The sequence below is a fragment of the Triturus cristatus genome, chromosome 1_2 (genome assembly GCF_964204655.1).
Source record: "Triturus cristatus chromosome 1_2, aTriCri1.1, whole genome shotgun sequence".
Taxonomy (NCBI): domain Eukaryota; kingdom Metazoa; phylum Chordata; class Amphibia; order Caudata; family Salamandridae; genus Triturus; species Triturus cristatus.
This window is the reverse complement of record NC_140580.1, coordinates 222,028,073-222,052,756: the sequence shown is the minus strand read 5'-3', so window position 1 is coordinate 222,052,756 and position 24,684 is coordinate 222,028,073. Positions and strand designations below refer to the sequence as shown.

General features: G+C 47.8%; 1 protein-coding gene across 10 annotated transcripts in view; it reads left to right on the top strand.

Annotated features, from left to right (window-relative positions):
- The window catches only part of SEC24C (SEC24 homolog C, COPII component), a 1,178,749-nt gene extending 1,176,206 nt beyond the window's left edge, over positions 1-2,543 (top strand). For all 10 annotated transcript variants that reach the window (XM_085603503.1, XM_085603507.1, XM_085603502.1 and 7 more), the window contains one exon: positions 1,551-2,543. In XM_085603503.1, coding sequence (XP_085459629.1) covers positions 1,551-1,691 — 141 coding nt within the window. In that variant the 3' untranslated portion in view covers positions 1,692-2,543. The remainder of the gene's footprint in view (positions 1-1,550) is intronic.
- The last annotated feature ends 22,141 nt before the right edge of the window (positions 2,544-24,684 follow it).

Below are 24,684 nucleotides of genomic sequence, written 5' to 3'. Positions count from 1 at the left end.
TTCACTCTTCGACAAGCCCCTTCACTCTTCGACAAGCCCCTCCGCTCTTGGACAAGCCCCTCCGTTCTTGGACAAGCCCCTCCGTTCTTGGACAAGCCCCTCCGTTCTTGGACAAGCCCCTCCGCTCTTGGACAAGCCCCTCCGCTCTTGGACAAGCCCCTCCGCTCTTGGACAAGCCCCTCCGCTCTTGGACAAGCCCCTCCGCTCTTGGACAAGCCCCTCCGCTCTTGGACAAGCCCCTCCGCTCTTGGACAAGCCCCTCCGCTCTTGGACAAGCCCCTCCGCTCTTGGACAAGCCCCTCCGCTCTTGGACAAGCCCCTCCGCTCTTGGACAAGCCCCTCCGCTCTTGGACCAGCCCCTCCGCTCTTGGACCAGCCCCTCCGCTCTTGGACAAGCCCCTCCGCTCTACGACAAGCCCCTCCGCTCTACGACAAGCCCCTCCGCTCTACGACAAGCCCCTCCGCTCTACGACAAGCCCCTCCGCTCTACGACAAGCCCCTCCGCTCTACGACAAGCCCCTCCGCTCTACGACAAGCCCCTCCGCTCTACGACAAGCCCCTCCGCTCTACGACAAGCCCCTCCGCTCTACGACAAGCCCCTCCGCTCTACGACAAGCCCCTCCGCTCTACGACAAGCCCCGCCGCTCTACGACAAGCCCCGCCACTCCTCTCTGACACGCCTCTTTTCTGCCACCCGCCCCTCTTTTCTGCCACCCGCCCCGAAGTAGAGTACAGATAAGTCTGCTTTTATGTCTTTCTGGAAGCTTAAATGATCAGAAGTGTCTCCAAGTTCTTCAGGGCATCCAAATTAATTTTAATCTTCACAAAAGGGGGTGTTATAGTTGCTTGTGGAATCTTTGCACTTCGTGACATAATATCATATTTTTTCTGGATTTCTTTTGTCCCTTCTGAGATTTGCAGATTAGAGGTAAAATAGGGAGGTGGTCCTGATTAATGATTATCGGGCAAACAAAATATCTATTCTCAGAGGTCAGCCAGCTAAGAGTAACCGCAGAAGAAGTCACCTCCCTTGACTTTTACACCTCATCTCCAAATGGGCTAAAGATACCTGGGTGGGTCGATTGAGGATTTGCAGTCCTGCAAAAACTGTTTCTTCACTGGTATATATTTGTGAGGTGATTTGCTTGCCTGTGATTGTAAATTAGTAACATTATGCAGTTTACACTATCGATGCACCATATTGTCGGAGAGTTGTTTCTAATTCAACAAGAAAATAAGCCAAAAGACAATCAAGGTATCAGTTGGGTAGTTGTGGTTAGGGTGAGATGTTGAGAGCAAGCAGTTGATCAAGGTGAGTTGAGCAGTCATTTGCGGTGTGGACAGATGTAGAAATGTTGGACGCACAAGTCTGTTACAGACAAGATGTTGAAGCATTTGTTAATGACTACTGTAAGGTGTATTTGGACTTTCCATAGTACTGCTTTCCTCTGTCACTGTGTTCATAGAGAGAAGGAAACTCTGAATTCAGCATAATTTATTTAATGGTTCTTCAACTCAAACATTCTAATTTGATGATTTCTTTTTTGCAGCTCATGATAGTGAAACAGGAAGACAAGTTGGAGATGCTCTTCAAACATTTTTTGGTGGAGGATAAGAACCTCAGCGGTGGAGCTTCATACGTGGACTTCCTTTGTCACATGCACAAGGAGATCAGGCAACTACTAAGCTAGAAGAGGGGGAAATGTGAACTCTTGCAATGACCTTATAGTCCTTCCCCAATCATCTTGACCTTTGGATTTCTGGCTTCTTCAACCAGGACAACCACGAACAATGTACATTTCTGTAACTTTTAATACGCCATACATAAGCAAAAACACTTCTACAGTCCTCTCGCAGCCTCTTCATGGAAAAATAATGGTCGGGTGTGGGTAAGGTAAAAGTGCTACTCTGGTGACTTGCCCAGCTGATGTCTCAACCGGTCTTTCCTCCTCACCCTGGAGGTTATCAATAATACTTTGCAGTAAAGACGATTCTCCATTCTTAGCAAATGATTTTGAAAGAAATGATTATAAATTTACTGGTAATTGAGCTGCTGGGGAGGGGTGTGTTTGTGTGTGTGAGTAAGAGAAAAACGTTTTGGCAGATTGAATGAATACATTCAGAAGCACTCTATCTGTTTGAGATTTGGTGGTTGGTTCGGGAGAAAATTATTTTCTTGCTTTCATGTTTGATAGGCTAACAAACTGCAGTTTTTCCTGATGTTTTGCCTTTTTTTCTCTTAAATCAGCAGACAAACGCACAGATCAACAAGAACAGCGGGGAATTTCTCCCTCTTGATTAAATGCGATTCACTAAAATACAAAAAATGTTCATATAAGGTTATTCAGGATAGTGACATGGAGACATTCGACAATTTGAGTGTACTGGGAGGAGGCAGATAGCATTAAATTATGCTCGCATTGTTTAAATTAATATGTTAATAAGTAAATAATGGCCCGTAGTCCCTTTACTTTACAAAATCGTAAATTGCTGATGGGACTTGATTTTTCTATGCACCATTAAATCACCCCTCTTTTAAATTATCCTTGCATTTTTTTGTTCATTTATCCTTAACACTATTTGACAATGTATTTACATCGATTTTCATCGTGAGTAATCCGGTACTTTAGCCTTCCACCTTATCAAAGTTCAAATGTGCTGTTTTTTAGGAGGTTGTATTATGACCATGTTGTGCACGGGATCCTCTAGTGTTGATTTTGATATAACGTGGGCTAGGTATTTTCTGGTGGCTTTTTCCTGAGCACAAACACGTGACAGCTTCATGGAGAGATTCTACTACAGGGCAGCAAATAAATACAAGATTTAAGTATTTTCAAAGAAGCAATGTATATGATATTAGTTCTTGGAAACTAAGTTGGATTGATCTTTAGACCAAAATATTATATCGTATTTCTTCACTGTTGTGATAAACCACTTTTTTTTCAGCTTGTTTCATCTGACATTTGGATGTATCTGATCTATTCTCAACTTAATGAAAAATAACTTCGACTACATAGGTGGCCTTCCAGTTTCTTGGCACTTCTGTTGATAGCCCTTTTGAAATGTTCAAGAGTTAACGATGGCACCATTTACTAACTTCTTTGTGATGGTACTTCCTTTTTAGAATGAGAAAACTCAAGTAATATGAGGGTTTTTATTGTATTTGTTAGATGAGTTTCCTCTGAAGTTTAATGTATTAATGTATCATTTTAACACATCACAGTGTAGTTTTGTATTTTTATGCTCGCTCTTCCGAGGTATTGTAGCTTTTTAAAAAAAGGATAGTTGACATGAGGGAGGGGGACAGAAAAATAATATTCTCAAACTTATGTTTTGCAAAGCACTGCCATATATGCAGGAATTTCAAAACTATGGGAAGCAAGTTAGCGCGAATATTTTCACCACTCTAGTTGATGGTTCTCACTTTATGGGGTATCCCTTTTCATTAATCTGTTTCAGTGTGCCTCCACATCCTTACTTCAATCCTCGATTTCACAATGCCATGAGGAAAGGATTTCTGAGTTCTGTATCATAGCCTCAGCTGAAGAATCATCTTTGTTGCGTAGGACCATTAGAACATGGGCAGATAGTTAACAAGGTAGTAATACTTTTATGGTACTAACCAGGAAGATAATTGGTAGGTTTCTCAGAAAAAGAGAGAGAAAGAAAGAGAGAGAGAGATGGAGAGAGAGAGATGGATGGAGAGAGATGGATGGATTTTTTTTTTACAATTTTACCCTCCATTCGAAGACTGACACAATGGCCGGTGAATTCCTCGATTCTATGAGACGAAGTGAGCATTTTCCAATCAGAATTAATTCTTCAGCCTAACGCGTTTCAGGGCAGCAGCCCCTTGTTCACAGGCATGTAAAGAGATTGCGCAGTAGTGTTTAAAAAGCACTTCCCTCTGCATGTGATTTGTTTAAATTGCCCCCAGTGAGTTTTGCAGGTGAGTCCAACAAATGTTGCATGCTGTGTCCTGTAGTGCTTTTGTACGGATTGTTAACCTCCAGTGGGTTCTGCGCTTTTCCCATATTGTTCGTACTGTTTCCTAGCCCTCCAGTGGGGTTCCCATAAGAAAAATGTTCACGTACTTTGTGTCTGTCTGCCTTTCCGCTGACAAACTAGGAGCATTTCCATGTCTTGAGGCCATTTGGGCGGAGCAGAGTTCTCTGGTTGGTACATGCAGTGTGAGGTGGTGGTTGAGGTACGCGGTCCCGCATCATGTAGGGCTCTGTAGGTGTGTGTGAGGAGCCTGAAGGTGATTCTTTTGTTGACTGGGAGACAGTGGAGATCACTGAGGTGGCTGGTGATGTGGCTGTGGCGAGGGATGTTGAGGTTGAGTCTGTGGGAAGTGTTCTGTATGTTCTGCAGTTTCATGAGTTTCTGGGTGATGCCGGCATAGAGTGCGTTGCCGATTCTGCTGAAGAGTGCTTGGGTGACTGTCTTTCTGGACTCGGTGGGGAACCATTTGAAGATCTTTTGGAGCAGGTGTGGTGTGGTGTGGAGCATGATGATGAGATGCCGTTGATCTGGCGGTTAATGGTGAGCGAGGAGTCCAGGATGATGCTGAGGTTCTGTTCTTGGACTGTGAGTGTGGGGGATGTTTCAGGTGCTGCGGGCCACCAGGAGTCGTCCTAGGCTGATGGGGTGGAGCCCATGATGAGAACTTCGGTCTTTTCTGAGTTGAGTTTGACGCAGCTGTTCTTCACCGAGGCGGCCACAGCCTTCATCCCATCGTGAAAGTTGTTCTTGGCGACTGTGGGTTTGTTGGCGAGGGAGAGAATCTGCTGGGATGTTGAGTCCGTGGTTTCTGACGATGGCTGCGTTGTATATGTTGAAAAGCGTGGCGCTCAGGGAGGAGCTTTGAGGTACTCCGCAGCTGATCTCTGTGGTTTCCGAGAGGAACGGAGGTAGTCTGACTCTGTGTTCATAGGCAGCATCCTTCCCCTCGAGAACCGCTCTGGCTTTTCCGTCAGCATACTCTACGCAGCTTTGTGGTGCAAGCTGCTACAGTCTCCTCTGACATCTCCATCGTGCCTGACGCCCCTCCAGACAGGTAGTCTAAAAGTCGAGATGCTCTTGGTCAGTATCTCTTTTCTGCCACCAGCTTTGATTTGCGGTCCCTCATTTCAGCTTGTGTTTTGGGCCATTTTTCTCATGTTTTGTGAGGTTTGGTTCCACATCTTCTCCTCGCGGGACACTCTTACTCAGCTGGTCCAGGTTGGCCAAGTCAAAAAAAAGAGAGGGGGAGACCAGGAGCTCGTTCTGGTCCAGTGTCAGTGCTCCACAAATGACTGTAAAATCACAAGGGACACTGTTCCATATGGAGGGTGCAAGGTGCCACCCTGTCAAAAAAAGAAAGATGTAGAGTAGGAAAGAGGAGGATGAAAAATAGAGAGGCATAGAGGTTCGTCCCCAATATCAAGGATCCAATCCCGAAGGGGAGGACCAAATCTGGCCTCTTAGTTGCCCTCACACACCCCGAAGGATGTCCTGCTTCATCATCGGGCTCTTGCTCCTCGTCGGGCCGGCGCTGCAATGACCTCCGCATGTCTGTTGCTGCACATGCTACCTCCCCCCCCCCCCAAGGATTCTATGTTGCATAGTCCCAGAGAGCGTTTATCTCTAAGTGTTTCATTTGACCACACGTGGTCTATGGCAGTGATTGTTGTGATTGCCGCAATGCTTTTTTAAAACCATTGGTTGGTGCTCTCTACGTTGCTTACTTCTATGTCTAGAAACTTTGGCTCAGTAGTTTTAGCTGGTGTCCTTGGCCTTCCGCCCAGTTCTCTTGTCCCAGTTGACATTAGAGGGGGTTGTAGTATTATGTTTATATGGAGTGTTCCTCCAACTCGTCTTTATTCTTCTGTCATGGTGTCTTTTTCCCATGGTTTTGCACAGTTGTAGATTCAGTTCGGTACAGGGCTCTCCAATAAAATTTCTGGTGGGATGTTCTCTTCCTCACCTCCCTTCCTGGCAGCCGGTCTTTCTCTCCTTCTTATACAGACCAGATAGCCTGTTGCAGGGATTCTGCTCATGCACAGAACTATGCGCAGGAAACCAGGACCTGAGTGAATTGTGGTGTACCAAAAACTCACCCCAGAACCCCAATCCGACTAGCATCAGTGTCCAATTCGTCGTCCGTATCCTCACGGAGCTCCCAATGTATAGACAACCCAGAACAAGCGACTTAGAGTACTCTCAGGAATGGTGGGAATCAGAAATACCGGTTTGTTATTATTCTCATATCAGTCCACAACAAGAGTAATCAGAGACACGGTAAAGTTTAAAATGTTTATTTTATAAACTACGTGTCCTAAGATGCAGTACTTTGGCTAACATAAGCAGACAAATGATTAAAATTAAAACCATCAGCATTGTTACAATACCATAGAAAATGAAGGGAGAAATCATATTACAAATGATAGTGGAATACAACCACCCTCCCTTCGCTAGTGAGCTAGTATTATTATACTAATAGAAGGTCTCTAGGTTTGAATGGGGAACCCCATACCGTAAAGATCAGCTTAGGTGAATCACATCACAGGATCAGTTTTGCTCTGCGTCTGGTAAAAGTTCTTCTCCAGAATGTGTGTCTAATGCATGCAAACTGTAATATTAAAGGCTCTTGACTTTCAGATATTTGCAGCTGTGTGCGTGTTATGGCTAGAGCGTGGGCCGATCAACCTGAACTCAAAAACATACGTTGTTTGGTGGCTCAGACTGTTTCTGCACACAATGTTCAGACCAAGGTCGCAGTGCACGTCTAGGGATGTGAACAACAGACAGTTCTCATGTGAAGAAAAGGCAAGCAAGCAGTTTTCAAATAATAACATGTATCTGCAGTGTCGTGTGCAAAAGTGGCAAGATGGCGTTTCTAACATCTAAGGCGCTTATGCTAACATAGCAATGTATGTATCTAAAACGCTGCCTCCACTACACCCTCCCTTGATCGGATCACAAACTATTAGGGATACAATTAAAAGAACGCAGAGTTCGTTCGACAGAGCGGAACCAAGTGCATGTATTGGAAATCCAAATAAAGGGGAGTGATAGTTCGAAGAGGAAAAAAACCAAAACAACAACAACAAAAAATGAAGGGGAAAAAATAAAAGAAATGGAAAATCGTAACATCTTGCAAAGGCTCAGCGAGCCCAAATGTCGAATCAAAAAATTAAATGAGTCTGTCATGCAAGGAAAGTTGGACGACATCCAAGTTAATCCATCAACGTGTAAGAACAGTAAGTAGCCACAGCTTCCAAGAGGAAGTCATTGGAACGTTCTGTAAAAGTTTCTGCCATCCAGTCTAACAAGGTAAACGAACATGCATGTTCCTCGACAACTGGGGCCTCTAGCACAATCGGAGGACAACTGGCGTGTTCTTCAAGATAACTTCTTGCCAAGAAGTCATACTCTGCCGTACAGATGTCCCAATTCCCAAGGACTCCATGGCCATAATCCTGATACCAGAACAGTCCAACTCATGAACCACTAAGGTACTCATCAGTCGATCATAATCCGGGGCAGGAGACACAGAGTTTGACAAGCACAAATCCAGAGCCCATTCGAAAGGACAATCTAGGCAATGAAAAACAGGTTGCCCGCATGTAAAGTAGGAAAACCGGAAGGACAATCCAAAGGCTATGCTCAGGGTTGCCAGTGGTAATGTTCCATAATATTCAAGCATCTGGTTACGAAGATGGAGCAGCCTGGATAGGCTGTCGTGTGACACAAATTGAGCAACCATTGCGCAGTAGGCAGACCAACAACAGCACACCAGCCGTGAGGGCGAGAATCAACGGGAGCCCGCTAAAGACGCTGGAAAAATTAGAATGAAACAATGCCGGTATCACACCAAAAATAGTTTGGAAGGAGGTCACGAGGCCGGAGCCCACAATTTTAAAAAGATGCGCCAAGCCAGTTGTGGACGAGGCATTAAATATAATCTGAATCAGGGCACCGAAATGCAGTGGGAGATCAGTATTTAAAAGCGCATGCACCTCTGTGCGCATGTTTGCTACGTGAAGGACAAACGTTTCACGGGAAAAAGTCAAAGCAACTTCTTTTTGCGACAATGGAGCCCTTATTCTGCTCATCTTGTTGAACTCTGCTTTCAAGGTTGGAATGGAAGGCCAGATAGATACATCCAGCCGCCCATGCGGGGGTGGGAAAAGGACATTTTTACAATAGACTACTCTCTGTGATACAGTCACAATGTAGGGAATTCCACATGGCATCCCGCAGCAAGCCTCGTTATTTAAAAGCAAATAACTACCGTTAGCTAGCAACGTGAAAGAGGGTGTAATAGCAGGCACTGGAATACCTTTCATGACGCATGCTAAATTAGGTGCCTGCACATTGCACGCGCCATGCAATTGGATGTGCCTACAAACTATTGAGTGATCAGGTGTGGAAGTGCAGTCCTCACCTTTCAAATAAACTTCTTTACCTTCTCTCATGCACCTATATGTAAATGGGAGTGACCGAACTTCATGCAGCAAAGCAGTACCCAACGGTTCATATCTGCCTAGGGCATAATGTTTCATGCACAAACTGAATTTAAACAAAGGAAATGGTAATGTGATTAACCCGTTGATAAGCCACACAGCGGAGTTCAATTCGGCCACAGAGAAAGGCAAAGGTTCTAACTTTTCAATATGCAGTAATGAGCATGTTGCATCTTTCATGGACATGAATTGTTGTTTCGCAGTTAGATTAAAGGGAAGGAATAAAGATGAAGTATTCATGTAGTCCCAGGGGACTTTCCCAGCCTTTAACGTTTGCAAAGTCCATGCAAACTGCATTGTAGAACGTAATTGATTTTGACCATGATGCAAAACAGACATATCAACAACAGACGAAACAATATTATCTAATGTGTAAATTATGGAAGAAAGGGTGTTAATGCTATTATCGATAACAGCCAGTACTTTTTCCAAATTGGCCTGATCAATGGCTCTCAATCTGGAAGCCGCTTCAATTTGAGATAATTTCCAAACTTCGTTTTAAACAGCATACACCCATCTCTTGGACCTGCCACCTACAGGACCCTTAACAAAATCATTCAAATCTATTTTGTCATGTAATTTAGATAAATAAAGTTTAACAGATGCCAAGGTGGAATGTTGCAGCCAAGATTGGCATAACTTCCCTACAGAGTAGATAGTAGCAGAATGAGAAGATTCAAAGCGTGGGTCTACGCGAACCTGCGTGTACCCAGGTCGCAGACCCAAAAAACGATGTTGACAGGAATCTGAGCTTGTCTGCCAAATTAACCATCCTTCCGATTGCAATTTGGAAATATTGAAGCATGTCTTAGTAAGGTATGACTGCAACGCATCAAGGGACAGATCTGTATGATTATCCCAATTTGGATAAGCTCCCAGATCCGGAATAGAGGGGGAATTCAGTTTTTTAGAGGTAGCCAATCCAAAGCAGGTGGTCTGAAAAATAGTCGAATTCAAAAATATGTGGTTTGGGATGAGGCAGGCACGATGCAAAGCTTCAGTTCCTTGTACCTGCCACGGTTTAGAACCCCAAACAGATTTAAGATCAGTAGTAGCTTTCCACAGATCATAACCCCTGACCACCAAATCATCCATAAAGGATTTGGAAAATAATAATTTAGTGTGTGTCCGCCTAACCTCCGAGGCAGACTCCGCTGCCACTTTAAAATAAAAGGGGTAAGGTTGCGAAACACTGAAATTAGTAAAATAGGCAAATTTGTTCACTAATGTGCTGGAGCTGCCTAGCATTGGCGTTGGACAATGTTCCCATTGCGTATAATTTACAAAATTTCGATATGTATTAGCCTTATGTAGGAAATGATTGCCATAATGTTGATAGCAAAACAGCTCCCCATAATTAGCAGCGTCTAAATACAAATCTTCAGCATCAAAAGCGGCATAATATTTCAAATCAGAAAATAATGCCTCAATGGCCTGAACGTCCCAATCATCAGAGTGGATGTTTTGTTTCACAACATCACCCATAGAAACACGAAGAACATTCGGAACATTAATAACCTCAGTTGGGTCCATGAATTTGAAATTTAACAGCATCCCACACAATCCCATCTAACACATGCCAGGCAGTAATATTCACAAAAGCCTGGTCCCTCTTCATGATGTGTGATGAGGAGTGGGGGACCAAAGTTCCATCAATTAGTCTAATTGTAGATCTTTCCTTCAGGTAGTGTGCGTTCACAAGATGAAAAAATACCACCACAAATCCAATGGACATAAACAAAAAAATACATATGAGCACCAGCCAAATGTAAGTCCAAGGGGGAATTAAAAAATGTCTTTTAAACCAAACAGCAAAAATAGAAACTTTTGATGGAGTTCTGGAAGTCATAGAGTTAGTGTCAAAGGAGAAACGTGACTGGTTAACTGCGGTTGATTGTAAAACGGGCCATGATACATCTGCGGGATAAGCATACTCAGTATCTTCAAGTGGACCACCAGCCGGTGGTGGCAACAAAGGATTAGTAACTGTATGCATCTCGATGGCAATATCAGGCATGGTGGTTGAAGCCGGAGCCAAAACAGAATTTCACAGAATCGCAGGGCAAGAGACCGCTGGAGTCATACTAAGAAGAATCGGCCACTCGCTGTAGTTTGACATTGTCAATGGAGATGTACCTGTTATCCTTGCGACCAGGAAGTGGAGGTAAAATAACTGTTCTTGTACCCTGCACGCCAAGCACTGGAACCGGGGCACGATAAGAGGGGCCGAACTCCTTGTTCTCCACCTTCTCACGGACCAGGTCACCAACTCGAGGCAGCCAGCCGACTACCGGAATCTGAAGCGCAGCATCAGATGTGGAGGGCAAGTGTTCTTTTGTGAGACTGTCTCTGGTCTCTTGTAGATTCTGCAATACAGCACAGTGATCATCTACGTCAAAGGGTGCGGCTGACGCCGCCATGTCTAGACCATCAAAGTCCGGGACAAACATTTTTATGCCAAGGAGCATCATGTATGGGGTCCGCCCACCCACAGACCTTCTAGGGAGAATATTAAGTGCACGTTGAACGTTACACAGATGGGCTAACCAGTTCCAGCCAGTGCCTATAACCCTGGCTGTCAGGGATTGCTTTAAGTCACGGTTCATTCGCTCCACTACACTATTACCCTCAGGTCGGTATGGAGACGAAAATTTGACTTGGACCCCCAAAGATTTCATGGCTTCTTTGTAGGCCTTGGAGGCGAACGCAGGGCCTTGATCAGAATGAAAGGTACCACACACAAAAATTCCCACAAAGCCACACAAATCCCTTATGAAAGTATGAGCATCAGCACTCCTTTGTGGCCATACCCAAAGAAAATGTTTGCACAAATCCACTGCAACTAAGATGTACTTAGACGCAGTATCAGAGGAGAAAGGACCGCAGTATGTACAACTGAGTTTGTGGTGGGCGCGCAGCAGTCGAGGGCTTAATCTGCTGACAAATGTCACAATCATTAACATAAGTGCGAGTTTGTTTATACAATCCGCGCAACCAGTAACGCTGTTGTAATTGAGTAACAGTAGCTGACACGCCGGCATGGGCAGAGGCCATACCCTCGTGAGCCGCTGTTATCAAGGACGGTCTGCAGTCCGCGTTGGGAATCACTCTGTCTCCAACGTCGTTAATTCTCACATACGAGACGTTATCAGGAGTTAAGTGATAATGGTACTGAGAAAGGAAACCTCTCTGGTAATTACTTCCCTTCTATGTAGCCGCAATATCTGCCAAGATGTCATCATCGATCTTACTTTTGGATCTTGTAACTGCTGCTATTAGATATGTCCCCCACGGGCCCCGCAATTTTTAAACGCACCATTCACCACCCCTTAGATAGGCCCACACACCCCCATGCACAACTGCGGCGTCTCCAAACAAAAGATCTCCGACAAAGAGCCCTCTTGCGGGGCCCGTGGGGGACTGCAGCGCCACCCCCACGAGGAGCAACGCCCCATGATGAAGCAAGACACTCGAAAGGGTGTGTGAGGGCACTATATTCAAAAGGAGAAATTCCCCACACTCTACCCGACCTGCTTACTTCTTGAGAGCACACACGACCATCTTTAGGAACAGTTACCCTCTCAATACATATACAGGATATGGAGTAACCACCAACATGCGTTTTCCTTGCGACAGCGCTCATTCTTTGAGAATCGCCATCTAGAGTCAAAACTTTTTCGACCGTGGAAAAGTGCAGTTCAGCCGAAGTGTTCAGGTGTGATTTGTAAGCAATGGGGACAGTGTCGCCCTCATTGAACGTTAAGTACGTGAAACCCACTGCGCCCGGCACAATTCTTATTACCAGGTTAGTGTGGTTATCACGTGTCAGTAAGTATTTAGAAGCAAGAAGATCAGCCTGTAAAGATTGCAAAATAGCTGAATGGCTCTGGCAGTCAGCTCGGTTTGGAAAAAGTAGGTTGTACCAAGGCATATAGCGGCTTGATATGCTGGGCATAATCGGGAATGCAAGTACGACCGAAATTCAGAAAGCTCAGCAAAGACACTAATATTTTCAGTGTTGTAGGAGCACGCAAGCATGCGCACTTCTCCAGAAAGTGAGGAGCAAACCCTCGACCCTCATTGTTGAGCTCGTAGCCCAAAAACTACACTGTATACTCTGCAATGTGAGACTTCGCAAAGTTGAATTTGTAACCGAAGTCTGCAAACATAACAATGATGCGATCAACGCAACACAGATGCGGCCACAACTCGTCGTCTGTGAGATAGATATCATCAACATATCAACATACGAATACGCATCAGGGTCAATGCTCTCTAATAGAGAGACAACACGTGCAGCAAAAACGCCAGGGCTGTTTTTATAGCCCATGGCCAATCTCTTAAACTGTTTTTGTTTGCCGCCAGAAGTTAACGCTGTCCACTGACTACTAATAGAGGACAGGTTATGGCTGTAAAAGCCATTGGATATGTCAAGTGTGGTCTTAAACCTTTTTCTCACGGGACTATCAACGAGGGCAGAACTGTGGGTATTCTGTACAGCACACGTCCGACAATGAGAGTTCAAATGCCGGTAATCCAAAACCAGGCGGTACGACCCATCAGGCTTCGTTACAGTGAATAAAGGATTATTCATTGGTGACACACATGTTTCAATAACACCCTGATATTCCAATTGCTCAAGGATTTCCGCGACGTGAAATCTAGCTTTGCGGCGCATGGGATATTGGGGCTGCGGCTGGGGCATGGACCGTAAAGGAATCTCATGGATTGGAGTCAATTTATCCCACCCAACCTGAGTATGGTACAACGCCGGAGCAAGCACCTGAGCCCACTCTTCGGCAAACCTTTCAGCGTGCTCCTTTGGCACAGTGTGCACAAAGGACGGGAGGATAACCTCCTACCCTCTTGGAGCATCCAAAATGAAAGCCGGGGACCAGTCCGCCTCTGCTAAGAGAATGTCATAGGAAGAGGTTAGATTATCCCAGAAATTCCCTTGTATTGTACGTTGTATGTCACCTTCAATTAAGAGGACTATGTCATATAGTCTGTCAGGGGGAGCCACTCTAGTGTCAGCAGTTTCTACAGTAATGAATGTGTCAGTTGCTGTCGCCTCCAGATATGGACGCAGTGCTTGCCGCACTACTGTAACCTCCGCTGCGCTGTCGAGCAGCGTTAGTGCCCATGTCCGGTTCCGAAGCTGCGTTCTCGTTATCTGTGGCATACCTTGCTGTTAGCGCAGCAACTTTCTTCTTCTGAAACGGGGGACGTTGACGTGCAAACTCGTCCTGCTTGCCTTTACCGTCAGGCTGACTGGGCTGCTCACGTCCTTGTTGGGCACCCCGACCTTTGCCACATTTTCCGCCACTGGACTGTGAGACCGATGTTTCCTGTGAAGAACGAGGAGAACGTTGTTCAGTAACCTGAAATCTATCAGGTGACCTAATACTAGTGCGATCGCGCAAATCGTATGTGCGTTCACCAGTCGCCTGTACTGGAGATGCAGGACAAGACCCCTGTTTCTGCTGCTGCTTTCCCTGTTTCTTTGTTCGTCAATTTTGTTTAGGGAAAGTTGGACGATCGTCTTTAACAGACAAACTTTCCTTAGTTTGCTGTATTAAGTCTGGAATGACAATAGTTGGCTTAATCCCTAAACTACTGCGGCCAATAGTTCTATAAGCATCCGCTATAATTTTAGGCAACTCTCGGGGCTTATCAAGCTCATCGACGCGGGCTAAGCCATTAGCCACTTGAAATTGTACCGCATCTCCCTTGAGACTACCAAGGACGAGAGTGGCAACTACGTCAAACACACCGACAAGCCGCATTCCTAACTCGACTGCCGCCTCCGGACCGTGTTGATCTTGAACACGTTTGATGACGGAGGGAAGCACGGCCATAGATGGGGTGCCGAAGCACTTCGAGTAGACCGCTGCAAAAACCTTACCCCAGTTGTCACAATCGGACACCTCCGGGACTAAGTCTTTTTGCAAACTAATGGTGAGGATCCTGTGTTTCTCCACAGGAGTAGAGTGCGGAAATACTGCTTCCAGCTGGTCAAATTTCTCAGCAAGCCAATAAGGCAAATCATCCTTACTCTGGGGGCGCTTGCCCATTACCGAATTAACCATGACGGGACTAATAACAACCCTGGCCTGGCCAGCTGGCTGTCCCGCAACAGCAGGTGTTCCCACCTGCACGTTGCGTGAAACATATTGCACTAAAGCCCGATACACAGTAATCAGGGCTGTATGGAGAACACGCAACTCATCCACCGCAACATTTAAATAACGAGGATGAGGCATAAATCCGGCCAGCACCGGCCAAGTGGCCCCTGGAATTGAAAGGGCCCATTCTAACTGGTGTAACCGCATGGGGAAAGGCGCCATTTAACCAAATGCGATGCTGCCAAGCAGAAATAGGAATTTCTTGCGTCCTATATGGCGTATAGTTTGCTGGGAGCCGCGTGGGAGTATAGGAGTGAAACGTATCATCATCCGCATTAACCGCCGGCATAGTCACCCAAGAGTAAAACAACTCGTAGGGTTTACGACGCATCGGCACTCACCACAAAAATAACCGCCATCCCATCGTCCGGTACCCCAAACTGCGTCAAATGACGCCGCAGAGGTGTCCGGCTATGCGCTGCAATATCGACCGCCATAAGGATACAGAGAAGAACAATTGATATTACAGTAGCACAAGGGTTCAGAAATATAAAAACCTTTTTAATTAACAAGCTTGAGGGAACCTATCGTACAAACAGGTAGGTCAAAACCGTCACTCCCGCTATCCGGAAACAAGAGTGAGGGTGTTGTGGACTAATATAAGCACTACTAAGGCGTTTCAAATCAGAAGACCAAAGGTTAGGTGCGCCATGTTGCAGGGATTCTGCTCATGCACAGAACTATGCGCAGTGAAACCAGGACCTCAGTGAATTGCGGTGTACCAAAAACTCACCTCAGAACCCAGAACCCCAATCCGACTAGCATCAGTGTCTCATTCGTCCTCCGTATCCTCACGGAGGTCCCAATGTATAGACAACCCAGAACAGGTGACTTGGAGTACTCTCAGGAATGGTGGGAATCAGAAATACCTGTTCGTTATTATTCTCATATCAGTCCACAACAAGAGTAATCAGAGACACGGTAAAGTTTAAAATGTTTATTGTATAAACTACGTGTCCTAAGACGCAGTACTTTGGCTAACATAAGCAGACAAATGATTAAAATTAAAACCATCAGCATTGTTACAATACCATAGAAAATGAAGGGAGAAATCATATTACAAATGATAGTGGAATACAACCACCCTCCCTTCGATAGTGAGCTAGTATTATTATACTAATAGAAGGTCTCTAGGTTTGAATGGGGAACCCCATACCGTAAAGATCAGCTTAGGTGAATCACATCACAGGATCAGCTTTTCTCTGCGCCTGGAAAAGTTATTCTCCAGAATGTGTGTCCAATGCGTGCAAACTGCAATATTAAAGGCTCTCGACTTTCAGATATTTGCAGCTGTGTGCGTGTTATGGCTAGAGCGTGGGCCTATCAACCTGAACTCAAAAACATACATTGTTTGGTGGCTCAGACTGTTTCTGCACACAATGTTCAGACCAAGGTCGCAGTGCACGTCTAAGGATGTGAACAACAGACAGTTCTCATGTGAAGAAAAGGCAAGAAAGCAGTTTTCAAATAATATGTATCTGCAGTGTCGTGTGCAAAAGCAGCAAAAGTGGCAAGATTGCGTTTCTAACATCTAAGGCGCTTATGCTAACATAGCAATGTGTGTATCTAAAACGCTGCCTCCACTACAAGCCTAGTCGATGATCTTTCTTAGAATTGGTTCGCAGACCTTCCTCTGGGGTAGTATTGCTTGAGTATCTCATTCAAAGGTAAGGAAGCTGTGGCTAGACGTCTCTATCAGATGAACAAGTTACTTGACCTTCAGCAACGCCTTATCTGGTAGAGACAAGATATAGCTGCAGATTCTTTACCAACCCACCCATCCTCCCCGCGAACTGATTTTCCCTTTTTTTCCTGATCCCTTCTATGTACTCTTACACTTTGCATTGGTAACAAAACAATGAATAATAAATAAGTAAATGTACACCTTTTTCAAAAAGATTATTGCTTTTGGGCTCACTGTTTCCATAGCAGTTTCTATACGTGGCTCCTGCGTTTTAGCATGGAAAGTAGTCGCAGGAGAAACTGACGTCAGGGGAAGGGCTTATATGGACTTTGTAGACGTCGCATCTAGTGGACGACATTGTTGTGGGGTTGCTGGACACCCTCTGCGGACGTGCAGAGGTACTGCTGTAGAACGATTTCCGGATCCAGTCTGGAACCAGGGGAGAACTCAAAGGTAAGGAATCTGTGGCTGGATTTCGTGTCTAGTAGATAAGGCTTTACCGAAGGCAAGTAATTTATTCGTTTTAGACCTTACATTTTTCACTTCCTTTTTCCAGTGCATCTCTTAATTTGTAAGGAAATAAATACATGAAATAAAGTAATATGTATTTTATTTAATCATTTGTTAACCCCTTCGGTGCTCATGACGGAACGGTTCCGTCATGAGCGTCGGTTGAGCTGTGCTCATTACGGAACCGTTCCGTCATGACCACGCCCGCGCAAGAAACGGTCAGCGCTCAGCGGGAATCGGCGCCGCATCGAAGGGGTTAATGACTCGCTAATGTTTACAAACCTTAACCAACAAGTAACTCTATTTGATTAGCTACACATGCGTGCCAAGTGCTCCTAATGAAATTTCTAATTTACATTGCACAGCCGAATGCTGAATTCTATGGCAGGATCCAAAGGCGAAGATTAGGCTTTTTCTTCCGCTTTTTATTACCAGCAGCCTAGGAAAAGCAACATTTCATAACCAAAAAGCTACATTTCCCATGACACATTGGGAAAAATAACAGAAGAAGCAGTCCATCCAATCGTAATCTTGATGCAAACAGTCAGCTTTCTGTTGTCTAAGGGTTCCATCCATAGAGTGCCAGACTCTGAGAACTGTTGAGCATAGCATACGCATTACTTCCTCGTTCTGAGGACTGAGGCCCAGGCCTATTTTTGACCCCTGTCTCCTGAATGCCTTTCTGAGGAAGAATGAGTTCAAAATGGTCACACTTGCTAAAAATTCTCATTCTGGCTCAGATCCTGTTGGCTTGGTATGCAGGATACTGGATGGCATTCTTGGACTTGCAGGGTGTGTATTTCCATACATCTATCCTGTAGTCCGACAGCCATTACCTTCGGTTCAGAGTAGGCCATTTTGAATTAACTGTACTTCCCTTTGGCTGTACCCTGGTGTAGGAAATGTGGTTATAAGTTGCAAAGGAGGTGAGTCCTTCACAAGTAATTGGTCTGCAATTGTCCTGTTACTTTGAAACAAGTATGCCATTGTAGGACTTGACTTTCTCAGGGTACCAGAGGGGTCCAAGTCCTACTCAGGGAGGCAATATAATCCACAAAATCCCGTAGTTGTAGCTTTTTTTTGTGGAAAAATATATTTTTTTTTACACACACATACTACTAAATACTGTGCATTAAGTTACAAATATATACAGGGAGTACCCACATTAATGTCAATAACCCCTGGTTACACATTGTCAAACATTTAAATGGATGTCAGCATATATAAAGCAGATGTACTGGCTTTGTCAGGGTGTCACCACATTAACAGAATCAGCCATATGCCATGTTAAAATCAGCAAACAAACCCGAATTAATAAACAATGGCATTCTTTATAGTGATAACCGTTCACTGTTCAACAATGTTGTCAACAAAGCATTTCAGTCCAGAACAACATGTTTGTCGAAGTCTTGCTTCTCAATCTACAGGCTACATAATGTAGCCATAAAACTATTCACTAGGGGCCCCCACATTCCAGGGCCCGAAAACAAAATCTCCATCTCTGAGGAGGCTTTAAATTAAGTAAAACCATTCCAAAGGTCATCACTTCACTATGTTTACTATGAAGTGAAACTTAGATTATGTTTTCTTAAATTAAAAAAGAAAAGACTTTAGGGGGTTTCTGCATGGTTTGCAGTCCTCCCCTAGCCCCCCCCCCCCCCAGCCCCCCCTGTCGCACTTGAAAAATGTACTGGTGATGCCCCTGATACTCCTTGGGGCACCACAAATGTTAATTTAGATTTTCATCCAGTACCAATGCATTTTCAATTAGGGGGATTTTGCTCTTTGTTTTATGCCTGTGGGTTCGCACTGCAGTAATTTGCTCTGGCCTTTTTGGGGATTTGGGTGCCCCGGTCTCTCCATTGGCACCCAGAGACTCCCTATTCATTGGGGGCTGTGTTGGGGAGCCCCAGAGCCTCTGAGATTCTGCAGATTCTCCATGCAGAGGTCCTTTTAGGCACAGGAGCTTACACCTTCAGTTCTGCTCCTGTCTAGGTTCAAGCAAGCTCTTGTTGCTCCTGTGGGCAGGGTGTGTGCACTTCCCCCTGCCCGCAGTCAGCACGGCAAGGAGTTAAAAAGCCAGCACAACTCACCCACCTAGACATTGGCACGGGAAATGGGAACATGCCCGACCTGCCTCCATGCAATCAATTTTCTTTTTTAAAAATTGAGGGCTTTAGATTGGCATATCTTTGTCTCCATTGGGCTGATTTTCTTAATCTTCAACTCATTTTGCTCCTACTGGACCGGCCTATCCACAGAAACATTTTCATCAGGCCTCCTGGTCCTTAAAGGATTGTGTTTTATGGGAGCTGGATTTTCAGGCTCCCGGCGCCAGCTTTGCCCTCTTCCTGGCTCCTGGTGCTCCTCTCCTGCCATGGGGGCATCTTACACAGCCCCTCCTGCAGCCAGCCAGCAGGATACCCTCTTTCTGCACTCCCAACACCCCTGAACCCACCTGGCCTCTTAAATGGCACCCGTGTAGCAGTGGAGTCCAGGTCCTTTCCCCCTACTGGTCCTCAGGGGGCATAAGGGGGCTAGCGCCACTGGAGAAAGACCCATTCTAGTCAAGGGGGTCAGCTGGAGTCAAAGTCCTTGGTCTATCCTTGTGGGGCATCAGATGGCTTCTCCTTTCAACCTTGCATCCTTTTTGTTGTCGATCTTGGATCCAGGGTCTTCTAAACTGTCTCTACTTTGTGTATGGGTTTCATGGGGGGGGGGGGGGGGGGGAGTTTTAGGGACCAGGCAGCTCTGGCCAATCCACATCATCACTCCACCCCTGTCTGAACCCTCCTGCACTGCATTCTGGGACAATCCAGAATGGTGACTTCATGTTTTTTTCTGGTAATTGGTCTTCTGAGGACCTCAGCCCCACCCTAGCTGACACATCTGCCTGACCACTTCCCACCAAAACTTCAAAGGCGAGTCCCTTCTGTGTTGGCTGCAGGGTTCTAGACTTTTGCCTTAGTTCCGTTGGGCCTGGTCTTTCCCATGTCAGGTGAAGTCTGACAAAGCAGATATTGTCCCCACCCCATTCAGTTCCCAGTGGCTGAGTCAATCACTGGTAATTGCCCATTTGTGTGGAGGAGGCCTTTGATCTCTCTGCTAGGGAGAAAATAACTCAGTAGGTGAGACAAAGGCCTTGACTCTGATGATGAGCTGAGCCACAGAATTATGACAATTCCTGAAGTCCCATTAGATGTGAATGGATAGGGCACATTCAAACTGTCTGCATATTTTGCTCCAGTTTGATACCTTGCTGACTCTATAGGCCTAAGTGGAGCGAACCTGTACTTTAAGGCAGATTTTGCCTTATGTAAAATACAGTGAACACATTAAAATTCTACCAATAAACACTACAGACCTACACTATGAAAAGCCACTCATATTAGAAGGCCTAACCCAAGTCAGCACCAAACCTTGCAGAGCCCCTTTTGCATCAGGCTACCTGTGCACAGAAACGGGACAGTACGCAACTGCAGTCTTAGACATGCAGCCCACACATGTGCACTCACATGTTCATGTGCAACTAGCCCAGTGCCTTCTCCCCAAGCTGCGCAGCAGCGGCCTTATCTTACAAATCTGGCACTAACAGTTAAGACACTCAGTCTGATTTCCATAAATTTAACATGAGGAAGACTCAGGTAGTGAAACTCACAGTAAAAGGACAAAAATCTAGAAGTCCAGTATGAAAAACCCAGGTGGACTAAATAGGCTGAACCTATTTGCTACACTTGGCCCCTCAGGTATTCACAAAAGTGATGACAGTGGTCGTTGCCATTTAATCCTTGTCATGACGCTCAAGGCGTTTCCTCGGCTGCAGCCAGCATGGGACATCCGGGATATGATCCTGATGCTTCAAGATCAGTCCAGGGTTTGGGTGAGGATTGCTCTGATCACTTCTAGGTATCCTGACCTTGTGTATCCTCCTTATCCCGAATGCCATGAAGTACATGCAGGCCCTGTAGTGAACCCTCTGGTACCAGTGGGGCCAATATCAGGGCTGTCTCTTTATCTTAAAGCAGACCACGCAAAACCTGCAAAGAGTGTTGCAAACCTAATCTGCAACAGACCCATCTTCCTTTCACACCCAGAGTTCATAGTGGTAACGTAAGCTTTGCTGCTGGCTTGAGAGGCCATCTTGGAGGGAGTCCATGAGATAGTAGTGGTGCCATGACCACAGTTACCGTTCAAGTTGGAGTTTTCAATATCCCCAGTGGTCTTATCAATCAGTCTCAAGGCCAACAATAAATGCCTTACTACCACAACAAATCTGCAAGTGGTAGAGGACCGCAGCTGCATTTTTCCTCGCTTGGAATAACTAGTGTTATTCAAATCTGAAAGAAACACGTTAGTTAGATTCCTCACCTTAGAATATCCCCAGGCGTCAGACTGGATCTGGAAGATTTTTCGTCAGCAATACCCCTTGCGCGTCACTAGGCGTCGTCTGCGGCTCCGCGTCCGTCGTCGGCGTCGTGCGCCGGAATGATGTCGTCGGAGTACTTAGACGCCGCCCTCGCGCGCTGACGTCAGTTCTTCTTTTTTCCGCGCCAGTAAGCGCAGATCCGGGAGAGCTACCCCTTTAGTCAATTTTTGACTAACTTTTTGATCCTTTTTGATCCTGTCTATCGACACCGGTGCCGGTAGGATGCCTGGGTTTAAAGCCTGTACGGACTGTAGCCGATTGATGTCGGTTACGGACCATCACCGCCGGTGCCTGTACTGTTTGGGCCTCGACCACGACGCGGAGTCGTGCTCGGACTGTAAGGCCCTGACCTCGAAGGCTAGACGGGAGCGGTCCCGTAAGCTTCTCGAGATTCGCCACTCTGCTCCGCGCGCCTCTCGATCCCGGTCCAGGAGGAGGTCCAAGGATCGGTCGCGGAGCCGCAGCCGACGTCACCATCGGTCGTCGGGATCAAAGTCTTCGGGTAAGTCGAAGCATTCCAAGAAGTCCAAGAGACGACATCGCTCTTCGGACTCCCCTCGCCGGTCGCGCGACTCGGTCGAGGGTCAGGGTGGTTCCACCCCCGCGGCTCCGGCGGAGCCGCAGGCGCCGCGTCCGTCCCCATACCCTCCGCCGTCGGTGCCCGCTGGTGCGCCTTCGGGCCCCGCGGACCCGACTGGGCTGCCTTGCCAGCCGGCGGCTCCGGCCCCGGCGCCGTTGACGGCTCCGGCCTCGACGCCGCAAGCGCCCGAGGGACCCGTTCTCGAGTCCCCGTCGACGCCGGTCAACCTTGTCACTCCTCCACCGGCGTCGACTCCGGTTCCACCCCCGACGTCGACTCCGCTCGACGCCGTGCCCCAGTTTAGTCCCGGTCCGGGCCCGGCGCCGGTCCGGCGTCGATGGACGCCGAGATCGACGCCGCTAGAGACACATTTTGTCTACCGCCCGGCTCCGTTACTTTCTCCTCTACACCAAGAGTCGGATGATGGGGACTACTGGGAGGGATCCGAGGATCCTATGGCCCATCAGGCCCAACTGTCCCAGGACTGGGCAGATGAACTGGGGGAGGCCAGTGGTCTGGATACCTCGCCAGACACTGGATTCATCTCTCCTCCGACTGTGGCTTCGGAGGAGGGTGCTGCTTTTTCCGTGGTGCTGCGCAAGGCGGCCGCAGCCCTTGGGCTCGAGCTACCTGCCGTGGCTGTGAGGACGAACGTCCTCACTGAGGTGCTTCAGTCTGCAGCAAGTTCCACTGAGCCTCTGCTGCCGTTCAATGAAGCCCTCACTGACGTTCTCCAGGGCACCTGGTCCAAGCCCTCCACAGTTCCTCCTGTGGACAGGAACGTTGCCAGGCGCCACCGCCCTGCTCCGGGCGACCCCAGTTTTCTGTCCCAACACCCTACCCCTGAGAGCCTGGTTATCCAGGCCTCCACCTCCCAATCCTCTTTCCCGACCGCCCTGCCGGACCGGGATTCCAAGAGACTGGAGCAGTTTGGCAAGAAACTGTTCTCATCCCTTAGTTTGGGCCTGCGGTCTTTGAACACCGCTTGTCTCTTGGACCGTTATTCCCACTCTCTGTGGGATGCGGTGGAGGACGCGCTGCCCCTGTGTCCGGAGGAGGTCCGGACACGACTTACCCAGGCTCTGGCCGATGGGAGGGATGCCGCGCGACATGCCATACGTTGTGGGCTTGACACCACGGACTCGCTGGGTAGGGCCATTTCCACCACTGTGGCGCTTCGACGTCACGCCTGGCTGCGGTCCACGTCGTTTTCCGGCGATGTCCAGAGCACTCTCATGGACATGCCGTTTGATGGCACTCGCCTGTTTGGCGAGAAGGCGGACAGTGCGCTGAACCGCTTTAAGGACTCCCGGGCTACGGCCAAGTCCTTGGGCCTCTCGGCCCCGCGGTCACTATCTTCCGCTTTTCGCCCCTTTCGTGGCCAAGGAAGGGGTGCCTCCTCACGTGCGCCTAGCCACCAGGCGCAGAACCAACCTGCGCGCGGTCGCGGACGTGGTTTCCGCCGAGGCGGATCTGGAGGACGACGAGGTCAGCCCACATCCACCCCGGCAGCATCCGCCTCAAAGCCTTCCTAGTCCGAGCTTTCAGGCCCATTCCACGCCAGTGGGCGGCAGAGTTCGCCATCACCTGCTCCACTGGCGGTCCATCACATCGGACAGGTGGGTGCTGCAAATCGTCCGAAGGGGCTACTCCCTCCCCTTCGAGACGACCCCTCCAGCCATGCCACCGCAGCACCACCGTATCTCGGGGGATCACTTGCATCTTCTCCACGAGGAGGTTTCCGCCCTCTTGGCCAAGGGGGCCATCGAGCGCGTTCCGAGCCCAGAAGTAGGTCGTGGTTGTTATTCCCACTACTTTCTGGTTCCCAAGAAGGGCAAAGGGGGCCTCCGCCCTATCTTGGACCTTCGGAACGTCAATGCCTTCCTCCGGAAGGAAAGGTTCAAGATGTTGACTTTGGCTCAGGTTCTAGCTGCCCTAGACCCCGGAGACTGGATGGTAGCGTTGGACTTGCAGGACGCTTATTTCCACATCCCCGTCCTGCCGGCCCACCGGCGTTACCTGCGGTTCACGGTGGGCCAAGAGCACTTTCAGTTTACCGTGCTCCCCTTCGGCCTCCCCAGTGCCCCTCGGGTGTTCACGAAAGTGATGGCGGTGGTCGCAGCTCATCTGCGCAGATCAGGGGTTCCAGTCTTCCCCTATCTCGACGACTGGTTGTTGAAGGCGGGCTCGCCCCAGACAGTCGTCTCCCACCTCCAGACTACGGCGGATCTCCTGCATTTGCTGGGGTTTTCCATCAACGTGCCGAAGTCACACCTGAGTCCCTCTCAGAAGCTCCTCTTCATCGGAGCGGTTCTCGATTCGGCGCAGTTCCGGGTTTATCCACCGGAACAGCGGGTCCGGGATATACAGGCCCTGATTCCCATCTTTCGGCCTCTATCCTGGGTTTCGGTCAGGCTAGTGTTGCGGCTTCTGGGGCTGATGGCCTCCTGTATCCTACTAGTGCATCACACCAGGCGGCGCATGCGGGCTCTGCAGTGGGACCTGAAGTTTCAGTGGGCCCAGCATCACGGCAACCTGTCCGACCATGTCTTGATCTCGGAGGGCACTGCACAGCAGTTGCAGTGGTGGCTCACGGACCGCGATTGGGTCATGGGCAGGAGCCTCTCCCTTCCCCAACCGGAGCATGTCGTAGTGACGGATGCGTCCCTCCTGGGATGGGGTGGCCATATGGGAGAGGCGGAGATCAGAGGCCTCTGGTCTCCGGCGGAGTCTCGTCACCACATCAACCTGTTGGAGTTGAGGGCGATCCGACTTGCACTGAAAGCCTT